Genomic DNA, 20,423 nt, shown 5'->3' with positions numbered 1-20,423 from the left:
TTCCAGGTATGGTGCCGACGACGGTGGGGGTGGGGGTGGGGGGGACTCAGCGGGAATCCGAGGTTTTTGGGGGTGGGGGGGGGTCGCTGCTGTTGCTGAAGCTGGGTGCTGTTGATCCGCTGCAGGCATTAGAGAGCTATTGGTATGCAGATTGAGACTTCACAGGTTTCCAGGAGATGCGCTCCTCCATGATGCTGCATCCGCGCCTCATGCGCCTTTCTCCCCCTCTCCTCCTCCTCCTCCTCCACCTCCTCTTCCTCCTCCTCCTCATAATTGCAGGCTCCAGATTTGCTCTCATTAATGGCTGATGTGTTGTTCGGCCGTGAGCGAACAGCTCCTGCTGCTGCCTGAATGCACCATTTCCAGAGAGAAAAAATCCCCGATCCAGTCTGGTTTCTGCACTGCAGCGCGCTCCGACTTCACCCTCCCACTTGTTGGTCATTATATATAAATATATGTCTATAGAAGTCACAATCACAGCCTCCTTTTAAGGGATTTGTATTGGTCTAAGAAGACACTGAATAAAAAGGGTTGTTTGGGTTAATTAGCAGCATTTATCAGATGTGAAGCTGAAGGGCATCACTAAATTAGCAGCTCCAAGGAGGCCAAAAGGTGTGTTTTTGCTCCGAATTGGAAAATATAAGTAGGCAGTTACATAATTTAAACAATACATGAAACGACTGAAATCATTAGTTATTCTTCCATCAACATTTTGTTCTTTAAAGCCTAAGGTTAGAAACAAGCAAATATATTGGATGACACAGCACAGGCACCCAAACTTTAGGGTTATTATGATTTTCCTCTTAGATTAGAAGAAACTGGAGGTTTTATTGTCATGAAATGCCAAGAGGTGATAATGTTTTTGTATGTGTGTGTGTTGGTGTGTTACCAGAATATGTTATAAACCACTGCACAGACTGTAATGGACAGTAATCACTGGACAAACATCTACAACTCATTAACTTTTGGAGTCAGCCCAGTTCAGCTAATTAGCCTTTAGCCAGCAAGAAAATGGCTCTAAGTCAGATACAACGTTTGATGTGGTAGTAGCTGAGAGTCGTTCTCAACGCAGATCACATTCAACGTTATTTCCCAGGTCTGAGCAACATGGCGGTACCTCTGTCCCCTTCTCATCTCAGTTTAAATCTTCGACAGAAAAGGTGGAGGGCGACATGCATCCCTTCAAGGCATGCCAGGCTTTTCAATCTCAGCATGTTTCTGCGTCACGACACAGGAAACCTGCTTCTTCCTGTTATTGTGTTTCTTTTCTTTTCGAGGAAATGGAACAACAGGTGAAAATACAGACGTAGAAGCAGGAATATCTCAACAGAATAATAGATTTAAAAAAAAAAACAAAAAAAAAAACGATCTGGCTGTTTGTGGTTGCCTTTTAGTTTCTTTTTTACATTTCCTTCTAAGTTTATAGAAGTGATTGAAATAAAACGGTCTCGTTTGCATACAGGTAAAAAAAAATTCAATTAGGCTTCACTTTAGTGGGATCATAACCTGATGTGGGTGAAGCTCCAGCTTCAGATCACCAGAAGAAACTACAGAGTGAACGCTGAGAGCTGAACGGCTGCTGAAGTTTACTGAAGAACCTGAAGCTGAGTGGTTGAAGCTAAAAAAGGGCAGAACACCAGCTAAAAGCAGAAAACACTAGCTAAATCTACAAGCAGAAAAATGTTATCTCAAACCTAGTTGCAAAACATTAGGTAAATGTAGCAAAAGGCTGACTAAAAGCTAAAAAAGCTTAATTGTATCTAAAAGCTAAAAGTTACAAAAGGCTAGCTAGAAGCTTAAAGCAAAATGCTAGTTTTTAACAAAAGGCCAGCTAAAAGCAGCAAAATAGTTGCTGTAAGCTAAAAGTCGCAAAAGACTAGCTAAAAGCTAAAAACTAGAATAGTAGCTAGAAGCTAAAAGTAGCAAAAGGCTAGCCAAAAGCTGATATAAAACATAAGCTAAAAGTAGCAAAATGGTAGCTAGAAGCTCAAAATAGCAAAAGGCTAGCTATAACCTAACTGCAAAACATTAGCTAAAAGTAGCAAAAAGCTGTCTAAAAGCTAAAAAACCTAAATGGTATCTGAATGCAGCTGAAGGCTAGCTGGACGCTTAAAGCAAAACTGTACTTTATAGCTAAATGTAGCAAAAGGCCAGCAAAAAGTAGCAAAATGGTAGCTGTAAGCAAAAAGTAGCAAAAGGCTAGCTAAAAGCTAACAAAGCAGAATGTTAGAAGCTAAAAGTAGCAACAAGTTACCTAAAAGCTAAAAGTAGCTCAACAATATCCACAAACTGAAAGTTTTTTCTTTCTATGGTAGAAATGTTGTAATCAAAGGTAAATATTTTGAAAAGTGTAAAAGTTAGACAAACTAAAAGTCATAGCACCCATCTTCCATATGAACTGAACGTTTCTGATGCAGAAGTAGTTAGACTGCAAAATGCATATGACAACAATCCCCCCAGGAAAACAATGCTGTGAATTGTGAAGTCAGCATTTATACCATAACTGGAAGCAGAAGCTGGTGAAAAGCTGCGGGACTGATTCCGTCCTTTGAGTGTTTTTCCCGGGAAACGCTGATCTGCCTGCAGAGTTGAAATCTGTTCTCCTAAGACTCAGGCTGAAGCTTTTCAGAGCTCCTCGTTCTGAACACGTGTTTCTCAGCTTGACTGACGTTTCTCAGGTGCTTTTTTTAAGCCGGAACCCTCCTCTGGGGAGTGTTGACTTGTCACCTGAGCTGGAGACGCTGTTCGCACCTTCACATCACCTCCTCTTAGTTTCCCGCCAGCCCGTTTGCTCACATTTCCTGTCATGCTTGACTTCAGTCGGAGCCTTTAACCACTGTCAGAAGATTTTTTTCTTCTTCTTCTCCTTCTTTCTTAGCAGCTTTAGGAGACAATCTGCTTAAGAATATCCGTCAAGTCATGCATGTTTGCTCATGTTTCCTGCTTGTTAAAAGTCGCCCAGCGTTTTTCCAGATCTGCCCTGTGCTCCAGCGACTGTAGCCACAGATTGGGGCTGACCCGTCTGACGGCCATGGGAGGTTTTTAGAGCTCATCAGGTGGCCCTATCAGTTTCAATCAACAGCTTTGTCTTGGCTGGAACCACTAACCCGTGGCTGGTCCCTCGCCATATGCTTGCTTTGTCAAATGGAGACTGTCCCCCGCTGCCCTCTCCTCCCTCCACCCCGGCCTTTCGAACCGGTTTCACCGGCTTACCGTGGCTTTAGCAGCATCTGTGCGGTAAATATAGGGCATTTGCTGTCTGCATGTCTGCCCCGGTGGTTTAAAGCAGCGAACTCAAGCTGTGGTGCTCAGTCGTGTCGGCTCCCCGCGCCCTGAAACCATCTCCATGCGTCCACAATGAGGTTCAGCAACGGGACTAGTGAAAGAATGGAGATGCAAATAGAAGAAGAGGTGGGAAGGGATCTTTTTTTTTTAATACCTGTAGCTTTTTTACATTTACATACCAAGGTTGTTGTTTATCCTGTGATTCATGTTTGAATTTTGATGCTAAACAAGGGTTTTTCAGTTTTTTTCATTTATGCTAAACTGTTTGGCTGGTTTTTGATGCAAAAAAAGGAGGACATTTTACTAAAACATGACATGTTTTTCAGGTGAAATTTGAAGAAAGTGAAATGATTCCAAAGTCGGGAAAATCTCCAGCAGACTCACGGAAAAGCGTCGGCATCCATGAATTTGCAGCGCTGGCCAGATCTTCCTTAAATGGTGAATAAACCTTTTGATTATTATTATTTTATTTTATTTGAACCTGTGGGTGCAAACATCAGACTCTGACCTCTCCCTGTCTGTGACGCAGGCATCTCCCAGGCCGTGAGGGACCACGTGACGAAGCCCACCTCTCTGGCTCAGGGTCGGGTCGCCCACCTCATCGAGTGGAAAGGTTGGCCCAAACCCACGGGTCCTCCACCAGGCGCCCACTCCCAGCTCAACTCCTACAGCCATCTGACTGAAGGGGAGAAGGAGGCTCGGTTTGCTGCAGGTACTCTTTAATCTTCTCATCCAGAACGTTTTAGAGGTAAATCCAGCTGTTACAGTTTCAAACAATGGAAGTTTAGAAAAAAAAGAACGGAGTCACATGTGCTCGTGTGGACATGTGCATCCTCTTAGCGCGGTTTAACCACAGCATCAGCTCGTGACCGCTCCCACCTTCTGTCATGCATCTAATCCCCTCAAAGTCCTCTATGCTGGAGCAACGAGCTCCACCCGGCGCAGCGTTGCGCCGGCGGACGGACTGACGGACGGACGGCTTGTCTTGGCGGCAGATGGTGGCCCATTAGAGACACTTTCAGAACACTTCGCTGCCCACCGACAGCACGGCAGCTCTGGGTGTCTGGCTGTGACTCATCCTCTCTGGCGCCGGTGACATCGCTGTGGTTTGATGAGGAGATAATATGAGGGGGAGGAAAGTGGAGTGCAGGCAGAATGAGCGTACATCATGTTCATTACCAAGCCCTTTTGTCCTGATAGACTAATCAACACGGCTAAATGCCAAAAGTTGTCTCTCTGGGGGCCTTTAAAATTGAAATCTGAATTCCCGAGACGGTCTAACTGGTTATTCACCTTTCAGCCAAATTAATGTAGTTTTAAAGAAATAATTGGAGCTACAATTTGAAGACGTGACCTCGGTTTCCTCTAAAAATTAATGATGACAACTTTTGGTACGTATTGGAAAAATGATGAAAATAAAGATTTCCTTCTGCGTCAGTCTGATAAAAACTAACGTGACTCAGACGAGGTCACTCTGACAAAAATGCTCCATAAACAACAAACGAGAAAATATGAGCTACACGGTTTCTTTATTAATCCAACCTTGTATATGAAGCAAACAGATATGTGAAGTGCTGTTTTAGACTTTGCTAATATTAGCATTTAAAAATATTTATCATTTACTGATCTTGGCTGAGAGACCCCGACAAACACAAAAATCGCTAAAACTCAACTAGCTTTAAAGATATTGAGCACCACTTTGGTGTGGTAGTAGCTGAGTGTCATCCCCGACACATTCTCCGAGCGCTAATCTGCTTTTAAAACTTGGCCTTTAACTATTAAATCAAGTCTGACTGTAAGCAAAAATATTCGAGAACCACTTTCATTGTAATCCTTGGACGTACCTGTACGCCTGAATAACTTTTGGGGTCACCCCATTTCAAGATGGCTGCCACAGCTAGTTGACCTTAGCCAACATAAAAACAGCTATAGCTCAGTCAGTTTGACAGATATTGAGCTAACTTTGGTGTTGTTGTAGCTGAGAGTCATCCTCAGCACATTCGTTGAGCACTGACTCATCTCATGAGACCTCATAATATGGCATGAGATCATCATTATGTCATTTAGAAGGTGTATGACTTTATCCTTTCTCAACATAAGATGATTTTAGTTTACATCTCTGGCATGAAAGGTGGTGAGCGATCTGCATTTCTTCAAGGAATATTAGACCTTTAATATTAATAGTTATTTGTACTGTATTTACCCCAATATGGCAAATAAATAGGGTGTTACTGGGAACTGTTTGGATGTTTTTTTCTTGGAAAGGTAAAAATCTTGAAGAGGAAGAAAAAAAAAACAGTCATTGGCATGTAAACAGCTAAAGCATCTAAGAGTGAGTACCTACACAGACCAGTTGGAGGGAAAACAATTCATGTCGCACTGAAGCAATTTGGGAGAGAAGTGAAACCATCTTTTCTGCTAAAAATAAAACCTTTCACGTCTCTCTTAGTCCCTCACAGAAAGAAATACTCTAGAAGACGCTGTAAGTTTATTGTTGAGCGCTGCCCCCACCCTAAACCCCCATCTAGCTGCCAGCAGCGTGAGACTGATAAGACGTGGCCCCGCTAATCTTATAGAAATCAAGCTGTATTATAGGGTGGAATAAATAGGACCAATGATTTATTTGGCTGAACTGCTCTCATACAGCCGTTTGCTTTAAAGTGTGAGCTCTCGAGCATGAACGGTGGACAAGGCTACCGTGACACCACGCCTCCTTAAGGAGCATTAAGACATCAGCTAATGCAAGAAGCAGTTAGTTTTAATGAAAAGATGCATCCATGGTTTTAGAAATAAAGTCACCAGTGATGTAGATCTGTTGTTTAAATTTATTTTTTGAGCTCTACATCATCCAGACACAAGTATCAGGCTCCTCAGTGAGAAAAATGTTTTGGCAGCATTCAGAATTGTATTTTGGAGTTAAGTAAATTCAAATTGAATACCAGTGCTATGCTGTAATACATTTAAATACACAGTTATTTGAAGAGAACCAGCAGCACTACACTGATCAGAAACACAGGGTTTATGTATCTATAGACATTATTTATCATAATGAATATAGAAAATATACTGACTGCCAGATGTTTTTGAAACGACGTTGCTCAAAACATCTGAAGCCACTGCATTCCTCTACTGAACACGTGTTCCTACTAGGAGTGGCGGAGCAGTTTGCCATTGCTGAGGCCAAGCTGCGAGCCTGGGCGTCTCTGGATGACGATGAGGAGGAAGAGGAAGACTCCAACGACGAGGACTCCCACACCAACGGGCAGACTCGCACCTTGTCCACCCAGAGCTCAGGTACACAACGTCTCCCATCGCATTTCATCTCATCGTTTTCCCTGCATCTCCACTGACATCATCACCTGTCCACCCTCTCTCCCAACAATCCGCCCATCTCCAGGCGTTCTGACTCTGTCCTCCTCCCTCAGACACCGCCGTGTCCGAACCCATCAGCGGAGCGCCATGCCAGCCTGAGACCCGGGGCGTTGAGGTTCCACCCTCAGTTTGTTCCGTAGGCTCCAGCAGCAGCAGCAGCAGCCTGCTCCGTGGCCAGCCTCCAGGCCAGGCCGATTCACCTACGTCACGGAGCGACTGCATGTGTCCGTTCTTGGAGGAAGAAGAGGAGGAGGAGGAGGAGGAAGAGAGGCTGAGCGGTCTCGATGAGCAGCTGGCTCCTTCGCGGGAGCAACGTGGCGAGGTCTGTGTCCACAACAAGCCGGAGTGGAGGTCCCGAGGCAGGAGCAGCAGGTTCGACTCCTGCTACTCCACCTCTCACTCCGAGTCTCCCGGAGAGGAGGAGGAGGAGGACGAGGAGGAGGAAGGCAGCGTGTTCCACGATCTCCGGGTTTGGCACTGGAGCCCGAGGGGCTTCTTCTCTGACCGCGGGTCATCCGGCGTGGCGTCGTTCGAAGAAGAGGAGGAGAGAGAAGACGGGGAGGAAGAGAAGAAGGAGGAGAAGGAGTACTTGATGTGATGTCTTATCCATCTTTATGTCTTCTTGAGTCTGTGTAGATTCTGATGTGGCTATTCTGCTCCCGCTGTAAACCTATCTCCTCCAACTCTTCCTCCTTCCTTTTCCCCCCTCATCATCTCTCCCCCATTCGAAGCCTTTCACCCTTCATCCTCCAGGCCTTTCACTGATCTCCACCCACTGTTTATCAGCTGTAAACAGTATCCGTGTCGGAGAGTTCACTGAGAATGTAAAGCTGTTGTTCAAACTGAGTTTTGTATATTTTTGTGAAGAGTTGTGTGTTGATATTGAGTTGTTTTTCTATGGATATTTTGTAGTGCTGTTTATTTTTTATTGTTTTGGGTCATGCTGTGTGTCACGTGGGTCCGAAATGGAAAGCCTGATTGTTCTGCATATATAAATATAATTTTTTGAAACAAGAATCTTTGGTGCTTTTATTCCCCATAACAAACAAACGTGAGGATGGGGGTGGAAAAAGAAAAAGAAACAGTTTCTCGTTTGTCTTTTACATGGGTTTTTCTTTAAATTTAATCATTCATTCATGTACAAAAAACAACTTCATGTCTTCTGAAAAATAACAATGGCTGCATTCAAATGCATCATTCTCCTATATACAGTAACATGTATGGGACTCTCATCTGTGTATTTTCATATGTACAAAGCATATACAGGCCCGTGCCATAAAAAGGGAAATACTACAGACTTATTGCTTCACTAGATACGCTGCAAATTAGCTTATATGCTTTCTGCATTCAGTTCCTTACATGTAACCATTATATGGCAAGCACTACTGCACATTCTATATGCAAACGAAAAGTTAAGACATTAGTTGCACAAATGTTAACCTGGAGAGAAGAAAAAAGAGAGCATGGTTTGGTGAGCTGCAGTGGTAATACATAAGAATAAGACATGTCGAATGAAGCTAAAATACATCCATTTTAAGGTGATAACACATTTAGTTTTTTTTTGTTGGGGGGGGAGCTTCGTACAGTAGTTTCATTTCTGAATGCTGGTTGGAAAGCCAGGCTGGATTTAAAGATGAGTTAAATATCTACAGCACAGCATGTGTCCATGTCAGTGTGAGTTTATATATATATATGTGTGTGTGTGTGTGTGTGTGCTCTGTACAACAGATAGTACATTCCTGTAACCTGGAGCTCAGGTGTTGCTCCTGTATCATGCACCTTAAACTCACAAACAGCTGCAGACGATGTTCGCACAATGACGCTGACGTTACCCTTACAGGATCTACTCCTGTGAAAGCCGAACGAGCCTCCCTGTGCTGTCAGTATAACATGGTAAATACAATGTGCTTTAGGCAGCTTTGGGGAGCTTTGGGAGCTGCTGTTGTCGCTGTGTGAACAGAACCCAGATAATCAGTTTTGAAGGCTCATATGGACATCCATATTTAGTATAAAAATAAAGATAAATACTGATGGCAGTGTGTGTTGTAGTAAATGTTTGATAACTTTAAGAATGTTGTCGACAGTCTGCCTTTACTGCATTAATAATGTGTCTTTATTGCATATCAGCCAACAAAAAAACAAAACAAAACACCACTTATTACAAGCCATTTATTATAAAGGGACAGTTCGGATCTTTAGAAATAGGGATTTGTGAAAAGGTTATTAACATTTAATGTTATCTGTTGTAGATGGCTCTTTGAATGACCTGAATTTGGAGAAACAGTTCAATTCGGACCAAATTAACAAGAAAACAGCTAATCCAAGCTGGACCGAGACCCAAAACACAACTCTAGCCTCAAAAATTTCAACACAGTTCATGCGAATTCTGTTTTATAAACCTTTATATCACCATCAGTTTTGCGTCGCGAGGCTTTTCATAACGAGTTCTTTAGTTATTTGCTAGTGCAAATAGCAGTAGCAGCTAGCTGTAGCACTTCTGTTGCAGCCTGGGCCTCATCCAGTAGAAATATTGTAATATTTATGCCAGAATAAACATTGAATGTAAAACTGACATTGATGTAAAGGTTTATAAAATAGTGTTTGCATAAATTAAACTCAGTTTCTCTAAACTGAAACTGTTCAGAGTTGTCTAAAACAGGTAAGATGCTAACTGTTTATAATCTTTCTACAAAACCCCACCTACAAAGATCTGAACTACAGCTTTAAAATATGCTTGTGCCAAGCTGGTCAATAGGTAGTTATTTGGATTAATACAATCTTGTGCTCATTTAAATAATTTATATAATATTCTGTGCTTTATATACTATATGCTCTTTTTTGTTGTTTTGTTACTCAACATTATTTGCATTTATTCATTTTCATTTTATTTTTGGGATCAAGCTCAGAGGTTTTTAATTTGGCAAGTTAAATACATCTGTGTGAATCCAGTTTAATTATGGGGGGGGCGAAAAAAAGCTTTTTCTTGAACACATACAGACATCTCCACTGACACGTGAATAAATAAATCAAAAGGTAAAAGCTGGTGATGTTCCGTCTCATCGTCAACAAATCCCCATTTAAAGAACGGACAAACTAGTGTTCCTGCAGAGCTCTGCGACTGTGCGTGGACAGATTTGTGCCGTAGAGACCAATACAACAACTAAGACCGATAAAAAGATTTTTGGGATCTGAAGCTGCCAACAAATTCATTATTTACTTCTGTTTCAGGTACATTTCTCTAAAAGTGAGTTGCATTTTTTAGGCTTTATGCATCAGAACATAATCACAATTGAAAAGAATTCACCTGACCCTAAAAAAACTTGAATACATTCACAGACCGACAACAACAAACGGTGCGTTGAACTTAAATCCAATGCCTAAAACTCTTGACACCACTGCAGAGCAGGACTAACAGGACAACAAACCTGCTATGGTTTGTTTTTAGCCTGGTACCTCATTCCAGCCTTCTGCTCCTTTGCACATTCACTTATAAAGTATCGACTAAATGCTCGGTTCCTGCAGCAACCTTTGATTGGTGGCTTCTCTTGCAGATCATTAGTCAGTGTTCTGCGGCAATGCCTGAATGATCAAAACTCTACCTACCTGCTCAGGAAATGCTGCTTAGACTTAAGACCAGACAATATTTTCATTTGGGGAAACAACAATGAGAAGAGAGTAACTTTTTTTTTTTGACACATTGCACCAATTAGCTGTTGATCTGTCTTTAGCAAGCTTTCAAATAAAGCAATAGTTTTGCTCAGTGTTGATTGTTTTTACCTGCAGTAATAACTGTACCTACTGATGAAATGATGAACCCAATGATTTGTTTTTACAAAAGTCGTCTAAAAAACTGAAAAAAAAAGAGGCAAAACCACTTTTAATAAATACTAAACCAAACGCCATACCCAACTTGTTATCGACGTCGCCAGCAAGTGTCAACCAATCAGAAGTCAGTGGAAGCAGCCGTTGCTGATTGTCGTCACACCCGAAGCCCATCAACAGCTGCTAACACAGGGTCCTGATTGGTCTGGACATTTTCTCTTTTGTTCACAATTGTGCCGATATGGATTTGTAACCAGGAATTTGCATATATCCTGAGAATCCAGCTACCAAGACGGACAACACGTGATCGTGAGTGAAACAACAGACTGTGTGAAGAGACTATTGTCTACCAGCTCAGCACCGTGAAGCTGAACGCTCAAACAGACATTAATAGGTTGAACCAGAAACTGAGCTGTCACCTGTTTTACTCAGTGCCATCTCCTTCCTTGTGAAGCACTTCCTACAAATTATTATGGCCTGGAAAACTCATGTATTTATTTACATGATTAGCAGCTCAAGCAGCCTTTCACTTTAAAGATCTAAAACCCCACACATTTGATTTTATATTCCATTTACTAAGCTAACCTGCATATGCAGAGAATAAACCTCTAAAAGTCAGATGTAATTAGACTTTCCAACACATGTAAACAAACTGATTCGAAAACATTTAGGCCTTGAATTAAAAAAAACTAAAAAAAATCCGCTCAGAAGGTGATGTTAGTTTTGGTCTTTTCAAGAGATCTGTTGACTGTATTAAAGATACAAACCAGCTTTATCCTTTTCGCGTTCGCTCACACTCGCTCTCATACGCTCACGTGTTCGGAACACAAAATTAAAAGAAAATCTTTGAGGCAAAAGTAGAAATGTGATCACTCTGACTGCTCCTCAGTGTCACCCTCTCCCACAGGTTCTGATTGGTCCTTGTGTAGCGACGGGCTCCCTTGCTGCTGGTCGGTTTCATTTGGCTCCGGGCTTTGGGTGGGGGGATCATGGTCACAGACCAGCTCCGACTCCTCGGTGTGGGAGGGGCTGCAGTCAAACGTAAACTCTGATTGGTCCTCTGTGAACGAGGGGCTTTCCTGAAGCACCAGGTCCGACAGCTGGTTCGTGACGTCGCCGAGGCTGTTTTCAAACTGTAGGTGCGCTTTGTCCAAGAAGTCGCCCGGAACGTCTTTGTAAGAAAGGTCCGTCTTTTTCGCCCCGTTCGGGGGGTTGGGTTCTCGAGGTAAGGACAGACCTTTGTGGCGCATACACAGCTTGTGCAGTTCCGTCACCTCAGACACGTTTGTGCTGTTCCCACTGTCGCGGAAACTTGCCAGAGGAGGGCGTACTTTCACTCCGGTCACTGTGACGGAGCCCTCGATGGCCTTACGCAGCTGTAAAGACAGAGACACGGGACAGCGAGCACAGCAAAAAGAAAAAAAAGAATGTGATCAATCTAATAAAAGCAATAATTTAAATAAACAATTTCTCAGACTGACTTAAGGAATCACGAGTACCTCTTTGAGAGAGACCACTCCAACCAGCCGACCCATGCTGGTCACATAGGCGTGATCCAGGCCCAGCAGAGAGAAGATGGTGTGAGTCTGTGGATGTGGAGAGCTGGGTCATGGCCTGAATACTCACTCAAAGGGGGCTCATTTCCATTTTGGATCTGGGGTAAACTGTCATTCTGGGGCTGCAGTGTATTTTTGGCTTTCATGACGGTCACTTAGTCAGATGAGACAGATTTAGTCAGCCCATATTACATGATGTGTGAGGGTGAACAAGTTCAGAATCATCTGATATGAAACTACTGAGCTTCAGAGTTGTCTATACTTCTTATTGATCCGTCCTGCCCTCCTTTATGACACTACTTGGAAATAGTGGAGCAATGAAATGATTGCCGATAAGGCTTTCTTCAGGCTCACAGGCTGCATGGGCTTATTAAAAGCAATATGTGTCTACATTAACTTGTGCTCAGGGTTCTTCAGCCATTTTAGTTAAAGTTACTTTATGGTTCAAGTCACACAGCATCTGCTGGTGGCGATTTAAAATATTTGATTGCAATTAGTGAAAAAAAGGCACAAAGTTTTTCCTTTTTTCTGAGTATTTACATTTTTTTTCCCACCCCTCACATGTTGCTGATGGCTTTTTGTTGATGCTGTACCTTATGCAGAGATGTTTGCTCCACCAGCTGGAAGGGAGCGGGATCAATCTTGCAGTTCTTAAAATCCACCAGCTCATCCAGCTGCTGGTCCTCCCACTCTGCTACCTGCAGAGACGTGGATGACAGAAAAAACAACAAGTTTGTAGTCCCTGAATTAACAAAGTAGTTGTTAAAATTGTCTGGTTTTGCCTCAAACGTCAGTAATAAATAATGTATCTCTAAGCACATTTAAAACAACTTGAATCAGACCAAAGTGAGATACAATAAAAAGAGGCAAACCAAGATGGTAGCAATTTGTATTACAGGTTGGTACATCTGCAGTATGCACCAGCCAAGAACCAACTGGTACCAAACAAATACAAGGTACATATCCTCTGAGCTGAGGGTAACACGTCACTTCATAATACAGCCTGCTCCCGGAACATACCAGGCATGTAACAAGCACACAGTACCTGGGGTATGTACCCAGTACTTGCCAGGTACCAGTTTAAAATAGTTAAAATTGGGTCTAAGTTCAAAGACCGGATTACATGAAGGTGTCCAGCTCTGCCAGAATCAAACGCCAATGAACAGAAGTGGATCTTCAAAAGGCTTTCAAAACTTTCCGAGCTCTGAGAAGTTCCCGTGTGAGTCAAGTCATTCCTGAGAATTGGGTGGGAGCAGCCACTGCAAAGCAGCAATCAACTTCGACGACACAGAACTCTCCAAAGTTCAAAGTTGGATCGTGGTAGCGCCCTACCTGCTTTTGTGGACTGGTGCCATGACAGTTTCCTTGATCTTAACGTCTCTAAGACGAAGGAGCTCGTTGTGGATTTTAGGAAAAACGATGGGGAAGCCTAAACCCAGCTGTACTCACGGGACAAGATGTGAAAAGTGTGAACGTACGCAAATATTTGGAAACTGCTAAATTAAAGCTCGATGCGAACACGACTGTATTGCCAAGAGAAGTCAGCAGAGAATCCACTGACTGAGGATGCTAAACTCTTTCAACATCCGTCAGGAAATTCACATCCTGTCCTCTGGATTTCTACGGATGCCTTCAGGCCGCTGCTTCACAGCACCACGCAGGGAAACAAACAGACTAACGCCTTTCTTCCTTCTGCCATCAGGCTGCTTCACCTTGATGGCAGCACACAGCTTTGAGTTATTCCTGTGGCTCGACCACATAGTGGTTTACCATGACGCTAATCCCTGTTGGTTTGTTGTGCACACCTACCCCCAGTGCTGTTTGTTTTTCTTGTTTTCTGTGTACATGGGCGTGGGTGGGTGTATATTTACTGAACTGAATTGCCTCTTGGGGATAAATAAAGTTGTCTGAGCTGAACTGAACTGAACAATGACCTGTTTTTAAGTTTGGATCATGGACCGTTTATATATAAAAAATAAAAAATCTGATTTTATTTTTACCTCCTAAGCATTGTTCTTACAGTATGATGATGTAACTGTTCCTTTTGTAAACTGTGGTCTGCCCATTTAAAGCACTGAAAGCTGACAGTAACATCTTACAATTTATTCTAAAAAAAATAAAAAGGAAGAAGAAGACATGGAGGGAGACCAATTCTTTCTCACTTCTGCTAAAATACCAACAGTTGCATTTTGTACCAGCTGCAGACAGCAAAGAAAAAACTGATCTAGACCTACAAACGAGGATTTGAATTAGTCTGAATAAGAACAAATGATCAAAATCTTTAGGAGATAGAGAGACCTATGTCTTGGCTAAAAGTCTTAATTGAAAAAAAGCTGATTTAATTTAAAAGAAGTGTTGAAAATTACCTCTGCAGGGGTCATCCAGTCCTCAATATCAACAGAGTCCTGAAAATACAAAAGTCCGTCAGTCATCATGAAACGTAAAAATAAACTTTACACCAAAACTTAACATAAACCCACTTTCTGCAGATTGTAATTCAGTAAAACAATTATGTTCTTAGAAGATTTGATCAAAAACTTGTGGAATAGTTTGGTTTACTCTTTAAACGGTGACGCTAAAAGAAAAATTTACTGATAACACAAGTGAAAAATACAAATAATCTATCAAAAAAAGAAAAAAGTACAGTCATACAGAAAAAAGACTAAAATACAAACATGTTCACCTTTCTCACACACACGCTCTCTCTGCAAAGCCACTCAGATGCTTTAGTTTGCGCACCACAAATATTTCAGTCCAGCACTTACTATGTGCATGTTGCAAGGCAACCGTTACTAAGCAACAGTCTCTAGGCGGCAGACAGTCTTACCGCCATGGAGATCCTCACTCGTTTGGGCTTGGGCTCTCTGTTTTCAGGAGAAGCCGGCCCGGCCGGACTCTTCCAGCCGGGGGAGAGAAGGCATCACAGCACAAGATTAACACAGGTTCACACAAACTGGACACTTCTTCTTATTTGAACCACACCACGACAACGTTTGGATTTCAGTCTGACTTCTGCTGGGAGAGGTCTCGGTAATGTGAGCACAATTTTCCTGAAAGGGTATAATTACTACCCCACGGATAAAGATGAGGGCACAAAGTCTCTAAGAGACGCCTAATGCCACAGCCAGGGGAAAAGGCTGAGCACATCCCACGTTTTAGTGTTTCAGCTGTCACCTAAATGCCGTTTTTAGAAGGAAAAAAAACAAAAAAGAATCTAATTTATGTAGACTTTCTTTTTAAAACAACAGCTGCCTCAAAATGTGGAGTTAAAGCATCTCTAATGGACATTTTTACCTGTGCAACTAAAGCGAAACAAAACAGCTGCACTGCAGTAAAACAGACACGCAATGTTTCAACTTCTGCTGCTGCAGAAAAATTTATGAATCTGATTTTTTTTTTTATATTGTTCTTTTTTGTTTGTTTGTGAAAGGCACTCAGAGGTCAGCTAAAATGTAACTTCTACTTTAAACAGAACCAAACTGAATGATTGTATATAAGAATTACTAACATTTAAACACTTAATTTAGCGTATTCACATCAGAACAGTCAGCTTGTTGTGCCGATTGTTACAGTTAATGTTAGCAATGTGAAAAAAGTAAAACTTAAACTCATGATTTTAGAGGTTTGTGAACATTGTTACCCAATAGGGAGGGTTATACTTTTATTTATATAACTATTTATTTATGCTTTAAAGTGCAAGAAGATAGTCTTTACAAAAAATTGAGACTAATTCAGACCTATTATTATTATTTACATAACAATTAATGTCCTAAGAGCAAATATTTGCACTGACCAGGATGTTTTTGCAGTTCTGTTCACTTGTAAGAAAACAGCAGGATATTTTCACACTTTCAGTCTCTTCTAATATTAAAGCAACGTATTTTTTATCTACACACAAGTCATGGATCAGTTTGGCATCACATAAAAACAGTAATAACTTGAAGGAGGCAGCTAATCATCTGAAACTAACAGTGGGACAAAAGAAACAACAAAAGAAGACAAAGTGTTACTGTATGGATAGAAATTAATTGAAAGTTAAAACTTTCATATATAATATCCCTATTTACAATAAGATCAAACAGACAATGGAATAAATTAGTAATATTTAAGAGGCTTGACAATGTTTGTCCTTTTTGGGGTAAATATTAACCAGTTATATTGCAGACTATTTGTGATGATGTTTCTGTTTGCAAGCGTTTCAGATCTGATTTTGTGAGCTAACAGAAATATGATCAAGGGACAGTTTTATTGTGACGAAACTTATCAAAATTCAGCTAAAACGTTTTAAACCACTGATCGGTTGTTTTAAACACAGATTACGAGACGTCGCGGGTTTTTAACGGGGTTTCGTTCTTCAGCGCAGAGTTTATTTTTTTGCAGAATACGCCGATGCAGCAAGACAGATCGGCTCCTGCCACCATCTGCACCTGAAATCCAACGATGAAGCACTAAAATGCAGGATGCTTGTGAAGCGGCGACATGCTGTGGAGTCAGGGTGACGAAAGGTCTACGACCACAGGCCAAACAGGAAAGTTCTGCTGCCTTTAGATGAGCTCTGCCCAGCAGCGGCAAGAGAGCGACAAGCACGGACTCAGAGAGAGCACACACACACACATCCTCTCACACACAGTGCATGTCACACTGTTACATAAAGCTCACACACACACACACAAACTCAGTATTTCTCACCTCCAGCAGCTCCGTGTCTTGATCAGCACAAGAGAAAGTCTGTGAGCCTAGCAGAGAAAATACAGCAGGCTTGATTAAAGCTGCGTTTGGATCGCAACATTGTTAAATTGGTGTGTCCTTGATGTTGGACTCGATCGTTTCTCGGTGTCTGTGTGAGTTCTCGCAGAGGTGTGAGATACGCACTGTTTGGCATCTCCGTGTTGCTGATGGCGGACACAGATTTCAGGGCGGACTTCAGCGGCAGCTGAGCGTTGGAAACCACCGGGCTGAAGGAGGACGACTCCTCGGTGGAGATCTACGTGGAAAACACATTAACAGAAGGAGCCGGGCCCAAAAGAACGAAGCACATGCAGGACACAAACAGGACAGCACAGGTAAGGGCACAGACAACAGAGAGAAAGAGGACAGGAATTAATCAAAAAGTACGGAAAATATGCATTTATATATAAACACTTACCACAACAGAAGTCCAAACTCTCTATCTGTGCCTTTACCTACTGCTACATGCTTCCCACATGCTGCTCCTGATAAGTCTTACTGCTAAAACCCAACCCACGGCAGACTGGTCCCAGCCCCGCCCCAACGCCCCCCGGACGCCTCACACCTGTTGGGTGCTCACCAGGAAGCGGACCCCTTGGCGAGCGCTGGCGTTGGTGGATGCGTTGAGGTGAATGTGGGTGCAAGGGGAGCTGGGGGAGCTGTCGGACGTCAGACTGGGCAGGCTGTCAGGAGTGCCGTTGTCCTGGGCCAGCTGGCGGAGGTACTCCAGCCTCCGCTGGCGACTCAGCTGAAGGGAGAGCAGAGACTGGAGCTGCAGCCGCTCGATGGAGCCCAGCAGGATCATGGACTCTGGGGAGGGAGCAACGAAGTGAGGAAACAACAGGATGGTCTCCAGAAATCAAAATAAATTTAAAGATTGCTGCTAAAATGTTGCCCAACCAGCAACACTGCCTGTCTTGGGTCTATGAATAATGAGTTGGAAGAAAGGATAACAAGTTTAAATATACACTGTGCAAAAGTGAAGGAATAGTCACTTATGCCACCATTAAAATAACCATGTCTTAGTTATGTTTAAAGAAGAGTAGAGGTCAAAGGAACTGTGGACCAGGATGTGGAAAGGATTAGTGAGGATGAAGTTCAGAAAGCTTTGAAGAGGATGAAGAAGGGGAAGGCAGGTGGACCTTATGACCTACCAGTGGAGGTATGGAAATGTCTAGGAGAGATGGCAGTGAGGTTTTTGGCTCAGTTATTAAAGGAGAGTGAGAAAATGCCTGAGGAATGAAGGAGAAGTGTGCTGATGCCCATTTTTAAGAACAAGGCTGATGTACAAAGTTGTAGCAACTACAGGGGAATTAAGTTGATGAGCCACACGATGAAGATCTGGGAGAGAGCTGTGGAAGCTAGACTTAGACAAGAGGTGACTATTTATGAGCAGCAGGATGGTTTTATGCCAAGAAAGAGCTCCACAGATGCCATCTTTGCTTTGAGGATGTTGATGGAGAAATACAGAGAGGGTCAAAAGGGACTTCATTGTGTTTTTGTGGATTTAGAAAAAGCATACGACAGGGAGCTGAAGGAGCTGTGGTGTTCTGTGAGGAAATCTGGAGTGGCAGAGAAGTATGTTAGAGTGGTACAGGACATGTATGAAGACAGCAGACGGGCTCTAGGAGTGATAGATAGCTTCACTGTGGAGGTGGAAGTGCATCAAGGATCAGCTCTGAGCTCCTTCTTGTTTGTTCTGGTGATGAACAGTGTTTGATGTTTGCAGATAACATTGAGATCTGTGGTGAGAACAGGGAACAGGTGGAGATATGAACTTAAAAGACGAGGAATAAAATTCAGCCGTAGTAAAACAGAGTACATGTGTGTGAATGAGAGGGAGGCAGGTGGAACAGAGAGGCTACAAGGGGGACTTCAGGTACTTTGGGTCAACTGTTCAGGAAAACGGGGAGTGTGGTGAAGAGGTGAAGATTAGAGTCCAGGCAGGATGGAGTGGATGGAGAAAAGTTTCAGGAGTGATTTGTGACAAAAGGGTGGCAGCAAAGGTCAAAGGAAAGGTTTACAGACAGTGGTGAGAGGAGCCATGTTGTATGGTTTGGAGACAGTGGGATGGACAAAAAGACAGGAGACAGAACTGGAAGTGGCAGAGCTGAAGATATTGAGGTCCTCCTTGGGAGGGACATGAATGGATAGGATTAGGAATTAGGTCATCAGAGGTCCAGCACAGGTTGAACGACTGGGAGACAAAGTCAGAGAGGCCAGACTGAGATGGTTTGGACATGTGCAGAGGAGGGACAGTGGGTATATTGGTAGAAGGATGTTAGAGACAAAGATGAGACATATGGATGCAGTTAGAGAGGACATGGAGGGAGTTGGAGTGAGGACAGAGGACACAGAAGACAGAGTTAGATGGAGGAGGATGACTCACTGTGGTGACCCCTGAAAAAGGAAACAGCCAAAAGAAATCGAAGATTAGTTGCGTTTAAAATCAATTTATCAGTCAGACCAAAAAAATACAGAAATGTATAAAGACTTTGTTTGACTGCATCTATCATACAGACTGGACTTGATAGAGGAGAAGGTTTAAAGTCCAACAGATGGGGAAAAAAAATCAAAAGGCAGTAAAGAACAGCAGATACCTCTCGATTCAACCAGGGCGAGCGTTTTGAGATGACTAGTGAGCAGCATCTCCTGCAGATCTCTGTATGAAGAGTTCAGAGTGATGAAGCGCACATCCCTGACCATGATGTCCTCCACGCGGATGTTGTACTTCCTGAAACAGGAATGGGAAGCACGGGCGGAGAGAAGTAAGATGAAAAAAAAAGAAAGACGTATCGATGCTTAAGATATAAAGAAGAAAAACAACAAACAAAACAAAACAAAAGAAATCGACTGACTCATGATGCCCCATCCCCAGCTCAGGCAGATAAGGGAGTTTCTTGATGCGGATGATGGAGTCGTAAAGCGACGGTTGGAGCGCCTGCGCCACGGCGTTGGCCAGGATCACCGCGATCATCACAGGTAAGATGTGGGAGATCTGACCGGTCAGCTCAAATACGATGACCGCTGTGGACACGGTGTGGGTGACCGCTCCAGATAGAGCCGCTGCGCCTGTGGACAGAAAACACCCAGATAGTAAGAAAAAAAAAAAAAAGCCAACAGACAAACGATGCAGATATAAAAAATAAATAAATAACTGATTTACGGTAACTCACCAACTACAGCGTAACCACCTGGAACTATGGGATACACGCTGCCGTCCGCATGGATGCCATCAGGAAACGTGGCTGCCATGATTTCTCCAACCAGTCTGCCAAAAGCTGCACCTGTCAGTATCGCACAGACACAGCAGAGGGTTAACGCTCACAGGGAAGGTCTACCAGCACAGAACCATCAGAAACACGAAGGCATGTCTTCTTCACCGATTAGAAACACCGGCATGAAGGCTCCACACGGAACGGGCATGGTGGTGGCCACGGCGGACATCCAGAACTGGAAACGAGAGAACGGTTCTGGTGAGGAGTGTTTGTAGAAAGCTGTTTTTTTTTTTTTAAATAAAAACGTCTGATTCTAAATTTAGCCAAAGGTATGGGGCGCCATTTGTAAAGGAGCTTGTGCTAAAAATTCATGCCTAAATTTTGTCACATTTAGCTTGTGCTAAAAATTCATGCCTAAATTTTGTCACATTTAGCTTCAAAC

At 42.9% G+C, this 20,423-nt stretch overlaps 2 protein-coding genes across 4 annotated transcripts in view; one reads left to right on the top strand and one right to left on the bottom strand.

Annotated features, from left to right (window-relative positions):
• Window positions 1–3,079: 3,079 nt before the first annotated feature.
• On the top strand, window positions 3,080–7,674 carry fam131a (family with sequence similarity 131 member A). The gene is made up of 5 exons (XM_017422464.3): window positions 3,080–3,411; window positions 3,612–3,723; window positions 3,815–3,997; window positions 6,436–6,579; window positions 6,711–7,674. Exons 1-5 carry the CDS (start codon window positions 3,358–3,360, stop codon window positions 7,253–7,255), a joined length of 1,038 nt encoding a protein of 345 aa, XP_017277953.1. The 5' UTR covers window positions 3,080–3,357; the 3' UTR covers window positions 7,256–7,674.
• A 70-nt stretch (window positions 7,675–7,744) lies between these two features.
• Window positions 7,745–20,423, bottom strand: part of clcn2a (chloride channel, voltage-sensitive 2a) — a 47,463-nt gene continuing 34,784 nt past the window's right edge. Inside the window, exons 14-25 of one of the 3 annotated variants that reach the window (XM_017422458.3) lie at window positions 20,147–20,216; window positions 19,940–20,050; window positions 19,622–19,835; window positions 19,364–19,497; window positions 17,329–17,573; window positions 16,908–17,019; window positions 16,725–16,771; window positions 14,863–14,931; window positions 14,402–14,440; window positions 12,629–12,733; window positions 11,979–12,065; window positions 7,745–11,855 (exon numbers count right to left, since the gene is read on the bottom strand). In XM_017422458.3, coding sequence (XP_017277947.1) covers window positions 11,349–11,855; window positions 11,979–12,065; window positions 12,629–12,733; window positions 14,402–14,440; window positions 14,863–14,931; window positions 16,725–16,771; window positions 16,908–17,019; window positions 17,329–17,573; window positions 19,364–19,497; window positions 19,622–19,835; window positions 19,940–20,050; window positions 20,147–20,216 — 1,740 coding nt within the window. In that variant the 3' untranslated portion in view covers window positions 7,745–11,348. The remainder of the gene's footprint in view (window positions 11,856–11,978; window positions 12,066–12,628; window positions 12,734–14,401; window positions 14,441–14,862; window positions 14,932–16,724; window positions 16,772–16,907; window positions 17,020–17,328; window positions 17,574–19,363; window positions 19,498–19,621; window positions 19,836–19,939; window positions 20,051–20,146; window positions 20,217–20,423) is intronic. The other 2 variants (XM_017422459.3, XM_017422461.3) reach the window with 2 other exon arrangements.

The sequence above is a fragment of the Kryptolebias marmoratus genome, linkage group LG20 (assembly GCF_001649575.2).
Source record: "Kryptolebias marmoratus isolate JLee-2015 linkage group LG20, ASM164957v2, whole genome shotgun sequence".
NCBI classification, from domain to species: Eukaryota; Metazoa; Chordata; class Actinopteri; order Cyprinodontiformes; family Rivulidae; genus Kryptolebias; species Kryptolebias marmoratus.
This window is presented reverse-complemented; position numbering and strand designations above follow the sequence as displayed.